Below are 6,000 nucleotides of genomic sequence, written 5' to 3'. Positions count from 1 at the left end.
ACTTCAGGGGCTTTGGGTTTTGGTGCATCTGTTGGCAGCAGATCACCAAGACTACTGAGAGCATCCAGAGACATGGAGCCACCCTGAGGAGAGAACAGGAGATATGTTAATGGTTTATCTAATGAAATAAAATGACCATCCCACACATAAAGTGCAGCAAGACGTGAAGAGAAGAAGAAATGCAGAAAAAAAGAGCTGTACATCTCCTGAATCTCACCTGACTGGTCTTGGGCTTCACGTCAGTGGCCTTTCCAGCAGCAGGTTTCTCAGGAGCAACTGACTTCAGTGTCTGCACCAGACAACACAGAGGACATTAAACTTTTTAGTAATAACTTGGGTGAAAAATGTCTGTATGGAAAGTAACCTTGTCATCTTACTCAATTCTTTGATTATACTATGCTGATATATTGTCATTTTACTTGTCATCAAAAGCAATTAATGGCTCATATTGGAAGACCAACTGCATGGGTGTAAATCAAAACGACCTGTGTGTGTTCATGAAGATTCTGATTTATACTGGGAAAAGCTGAGATGATCCCTAACTTCAGCACGTCAAGTTTCCTTCACACTGTCAACACGTGGTCATGTTTTAACATGAAGTAAAAATAATATCAAAATTTTAAAGCCTGGTGAAAACCAAATTAAAACCATCAGAAATCTCTGTATTTGTCTTTACAGCTTTGGATGTTCACATTGCACAGACTGTAGTCACTAAATTCACAGGACATTGTTGAACTGTACTGTGGCAGGGGGAGATGACAATGTGCTCAGTGGTTTCTGAGATGATAACCAGAACACACATCACGGCCAGAAAACAATGCAAAATCTAGATCCTATCAGATGTTTTTAAACTAACAATCTAATCATGGAAGATTTACTCTAGATTATAGTCAAACAGCCACATGATCCACTAGAGGGCACGACTGACCTAATCGAAAGCAAACAACAGGGCAAAATAATGCAAACCAGACTGCATGTACCAACAGAGCAGAAAAAGTACAGACACACCCTTCACATTCCACAAACTTACAAATAAACTCTATTAAAAGACACATTTTACACAGAAAATCGTGTTGATTTATCAGAAAAATGATAAACACAAAACCTAAAACTGCTTAAGTTGCACAGGAAGAAAATATCTAACTGAAAAAGTTTGGGAGAAAGAACCAAATAAGCCTCTTCCATGACACGAGGACACTGTGAGAGTAGACTGAAATGCAAATGTGGGTGTGCTGAGGGCGAATAATGAGTAAACTACATAGGGAAGGATATCCCAGTGTGTAACAGATGCATCACTGCATATATTGTGTGTGTCTTTGTTGTCATGCACACGTAGTTATGAGTGTTTGGGTTTGGTCCGACAAGAGAGAACGAGCTCAAACAGAGAAGGTGGGTCCTGTGATGTTTGCTGAGACACCACCTACCGGTGCAATGCAACATTCCCCACTCTAGAGGAAGCAGCAGATCACACAGTGGAAACAGTGCTTCATGCACGGTTGCATAATGTCAGTGTTTGCTCATTTGCTTACACATGTTGGAAAAAGTTTTTCAAGAGAGAGTCTGAAATGTATCTGGACTGAGCGCACGAGGTTGTGGCTCCGCTAAAGACCAGTTGAGAGTGCTTTACATACAGGAATGTCCTTGGGTTTAATCTGCAGGAGGTGAACCCTAAAAAATATAGACTGATTTTAGACTGGAAAGGAAAAAGTGAAATGGTGATGATTTAGGAAGTTAACAAATATTGGCAAGTTTTGGTTCCAATTTGAAAAAAAAGAGTCCAACATATTTCTCAAATTTTCCTCTAGTTGCATCTGGCACCGCAGGCGCCTGCACATGCAACACAACTCAGCAAACTGGAGCTAGCAACATGCTTTTGAAAACAAGGATCTTTACCTCTTTGACACCTGTGACTGTTGCGGCAGGAACCTCCACCTGCACCTGAAACACAAATCCAGAATCAGTGCACATAAGTTAATGATGTGAAACACCAATTGTGCTAACAAATATGACACATGTGACAGTTCTTCCTTATAATGCTAACAAACACCAAGAAAATTCACTACAGATCGACACCAATTGAAAATCCCTGCAGGTTCCTAAGGACAAATCTTGCTCTCCAACAAGTCATTCATTGAACAGGGAGCACCATGAGAATATTCATCCTTCCATCAGTATTCAGACAATACAAGTGACAAACTCCACTGTACTTGGTTTTAGGATCCTCTAACTTTGTTTGTGATGGCTTAGCTTCTCCTTACTTTCCGTCCACAGATATATTTCTTGCCAAAGCTGGAGCTGCTGCAGCTAGCCTTGATGTTTTAGCAGGACCAATTTTAGGCACATCAGCTTTGACTGCAGTAGCAGCAGTGGCACTCAATAATACAATGAATTTCAATCTATTATAGCCCAAGCACATGTCAAGTAAAAGTGAAGGTCTTCTCCACACAGATGAATTCTGTAATAGACCCAAAGAAACAAATGAAAGACAGGGAACCAAAGAACCAACTTCAGCAGAAGAGAGCCTCCACCAACTTGGTGACAAGTCATTCATTTAGAAAAATGAGCAGCTGTTGTGCAATGAAACTAGCTTAAGAGGACTAAAGAGCAAACGGTGGGCCTCTCCTCTTCATTTGCTCCTCCTTGCTGACTCAAGTTTATGATGTATGTGGTGTTACAAATGGAAAAGTGAGCAAATACACTATGAGCAAATATAACAACAAGCAGAGGCATGCTGCGCAAAGAGCTGTGGAGAAAAGAATAACAGTCCTTTATACTTCCCAAAAACTTGTCTTCAAAGTAGAAAAAAGAAGGTCAAAGTAGTGATGTATTTAAAGACACTCCTATGGCAATGTCCAAAGTAGGGATTTGAGTGTTCTCAAGTAAGGACAGTAAGAAAACCTGATAAGACTCTGCAACACAAAGATGCAGAAAGAAAGACAGCAAGGCAAGCAAGCCTTGAAAGATACACCTCAAGAGAGTCATGGAGGCAATACAGAGTCAGAAGAGCCTGTTGATGTTGTTCACGTCTACCTTAGTGGTGCCTTTGGGTGACTCTTTAGCTTTGCCCACAGCGGTGGTCGCTGCCGTGCCGGCGGCGGTGGCAGCTGCTCCAGCGGCAGAAGAAACTGCTGCTGTGCTTTTGACTTGGGAGGCAGGTGCGGTCTACAAACACGTAGCCAAACGATTACTCAAAAACACAGAGGTGAACGACTCACAGCAGCTTCAAAGCCAGTAGATGCAATGACAAGAGTTGTGTAAAGTTTATTGAATGTGTTAGTGAAAACAAAGCAGAAGAAAATGTGCAGTGAACACTGGTCAGATCAGCCAAGTAATCTAAAAGAAAATGCTAATCTGGCCATTGATCAGTGTATGTTTAAAGCTGGTGCTTTTTCATGCTTTAGCCCATTTAAAACAAAATATGTATAATTATCTGTACTGCTGACCTTTCTAGATTAACTTTTAGTCTTCCACGCAAAATATAAGAGCTTAAAAACTCTCTAACAAACATATAATATGTACTGTAAATGCAGCTACAGGCAGAGAATGTTTGAAAAGTCGCATTCAAGAAGCCCTAACATCTAAAATCTCAGTCAGATGCTGAGTAAAACTGTAGTTATCAGATATCATCAAGGCCACAAGACACGGAGAAAAAAAACAGTACAATAAGCAAACTTTGTTGCTACCAAAATCATGTGGATTATATGAACTTGGTTGTTTGATTTGAAAGTATACTGGTAAATAAGCATACAAAATCAGAGTTTCCCAAAAGGAAACAAAGGAAGCTTTTTAACAGCAGTCCCAGTTTATAAAGAGAGAAACCCTTCCAGACAAATAACACTACAATATCACTCTGAAGTATTAGCTATAAAAAGAGAGTCTCTGCCCTGACTGTACAAATAAACACACCAAATGTATGATACTCGGAATAAAGCGAGAAAAAGCACCACATGGCACTTTGGCCATAAAGACATTATTACCTTTAACATCTCTCTAGGACCTCCACTCGCCCCTGCTGATGTCATGTCAATAACAGTAGCACCGACCAGCGTAGTGTTAGTCTACAACCAAGAAGCATGTGTTTAAAGAAAGTCACGAGAAAGTGATTCATGAAGTCAGCTCCAGAGTTTGTGAAGAGCATTGATCCCAAACACAGTGATATGAGAGCTCGTTAATGTGACACAGCGAGCGTTCAGCTTCTGATGAAGACCAACATCTTTTGGATATCGCACGCACAGAGAGGTAACAATGTTTTGCAAGGTGAAAAACGAGGGTGAGTCCAGAAGAAGGAAGCAGTGGTTCGGGTTACATCACACCAAACAGCCAAAAGCCCCCCTCCACTTTTATTCCAGGGTCCGTCTAACCTCTGGTTTGGCTTTGGCTGTTCCAACTGCAGCACTTCCTCCTGTTGTGACCCCACTTCCTGTGGCTCCGCCTGTTGCTGTGGTAACCACCCCAGGCTTTGTAGCCATGGCAGATCCTGATGATGCCTTCTGCAGGTGTGGAGAAGTTGATCATCTACTTTTATTAGAGCTCTTGATGCTCGCATGTTTGTGGCAGCTGCTCATGTATGCAATGGTTTACTTGTTATCAATTGCAATACTCAGCCTTTGCAAACAGTAAGCAATCAATTGCATTATGGGAAATGCAGGATGTAGTTCTTTAGTTTCACCTATACCAAAGACTAAAAATATCTCTGCTACTTCTGCTTCCACTTTCACTTGTTTTGTTGCTTGTAAATTCCCTAACTTTCTCAGAGTACAATATAATATTGCTGGAATGCCCCTTTAAAGTGAAAGCAAGAGTGGAAAATATAGATCAATTACCAGGCAGGTATACAAGAAGAATCAGGCCAGCTGGAAAAAATGTCTTGAACCAATACACATACATATTGTAGCTACATACTTTTCTATCTTTCAGTATGTTAAACTGCCCGTTGCGCTGCCCATACACAAAACCACTGAAACATGAGCAGCTACGGCACTGTGGCAAAGTCGACCCAGAAGGATGAAGAGGGGCAAAAAGGTCAGCTGCTAACAAGAGGCACTTACAGCTGAAGGTTACTGACTGAGTAATATAAGCTCAGTCTATAAATAACTGCATTAAAAACATGTAATTGCCTCACGCTGTTACTGCTACTTCAAATACTGTTGCATCTATTTTCTGCACACAGTCACTTCCAAATATCCTCCCAAAGCCCATCTCTAGAAGCCAGGCACCAAAATAGACAAAGTTGAAGCCCAGTTGTTGAAGGACAAGTGAAAATACTCCAGGCTGTCACTGTTGCTTTGTTCTGTTTAAACACTGTCTGCAAGTAAATAAAACAGAATATTGAGACGCATTAAGACAATGGACTCGCTGTGTTTTGGAGCCTAAAGGAGGTGTAAACACACAAAGTGGCCACTGAGAGACTGTCTGTACTTTAACTGGAAGTTTGATAAAGTACAGTCTGCAGTTTTTTCAGCAAAATTATTTCGTCGTTAGACTACTGGTGACGTCTTTTAACATGTCCACTAAGATTATTTTCATTGTCGAGCAATCTATTGATTATTCTTTTGTTGACTCGATGGGTTCTTTGGTCAACAAATGTTAATAAATGGTGAAAAAATGTCAACCAGTGTTTCCCAAAACCCATGATGATGTCCTCGTTTTGTGCACAGCATATTCAGTTTACTGACACAGAGTAAGCAAACCAGTGAATACTCAAATAAAAGGAATCTGGATTTTTTTTTAATTGAATATTAAAATAGTTAGTCATCAATTTAATAGTTGACAACAATTTAAGAAACCTAATGATCGTTGCATTAGGAACAACGATGACGTTTGGAGATTGGTCAAGTGAGCCAAAAATGGACGATCCATTGTTTCAGAGCAGCTTTAATGGGTTAAACTGGGTGTTACCCGCCTTGTGTTTGAATAGAAGGAAAAGGAAAGTTTCCTTTTTCTGTGTGCTACCGAGGATATAGCAAAGCCCGTGTCTTTACTCGACTTAAAAGATGCAGC

At 40.6% G+C, this 6,000-nt stretch overlaps 1 protein-coding gene across 1 annotated transcript in view; it reads right to left on the bottom strand.

Moving 5' to 3' along the window:
- Positions 1 to 6,000, bottom strand: part of cast (calpastatin) — a 40,637-nt gene that overhangs the window by 13,797 nt on the left and 20,840 nt on the right. Inside the window, exons 4-9 of the mRNA XM_008280540.1 lie at positions 4,362 to 4,490; positions 3,978 to 4,058; positions 3,031 to 3,162; positions 1,894 to 1,938; positions 218 to 289; positions 3 to 83 (exon numbers count right to left, since the gene is read on the bottom strand). Of these exons, the coding sequence (XP_008278762.1) occupies positions 3 to 83; positions 218 to 289; positions 1,894 to 1,938; positions 3,031 to 3,162; positions 3,978 to 4,058; positions 4,362 to 4,490 (540 nt within the window). The remainder of the gene's footprint in view (positions 1 to 2; positions 84 to 217; positions 290 to 1,893; positions 1,939 to 3,030; positions 3,163 to 3,977; positions 4,059 to 4,361; positions 4,491 to 6,000) is intronic.

The sequence above is a fragment of the Stegastes partitus genome, unplaced genomic scaffold, assembly GCF_000690725.1.
Source record: "Stegastes partitus isolate 25-593 unplaced genomic scaffold, Stegastes_partitus-1.0.2 Scaffold197, whole genome shotgun sequence".
Taxonomy (NCBI): Eukaryota; Metazoa; Chordata; class Actinopteri; family Pomacentridae; genus Stegastes; species Stegastes partitus.
This window is presented reverse-complemented; position numbering and strand designations above follow the sequence as displayed.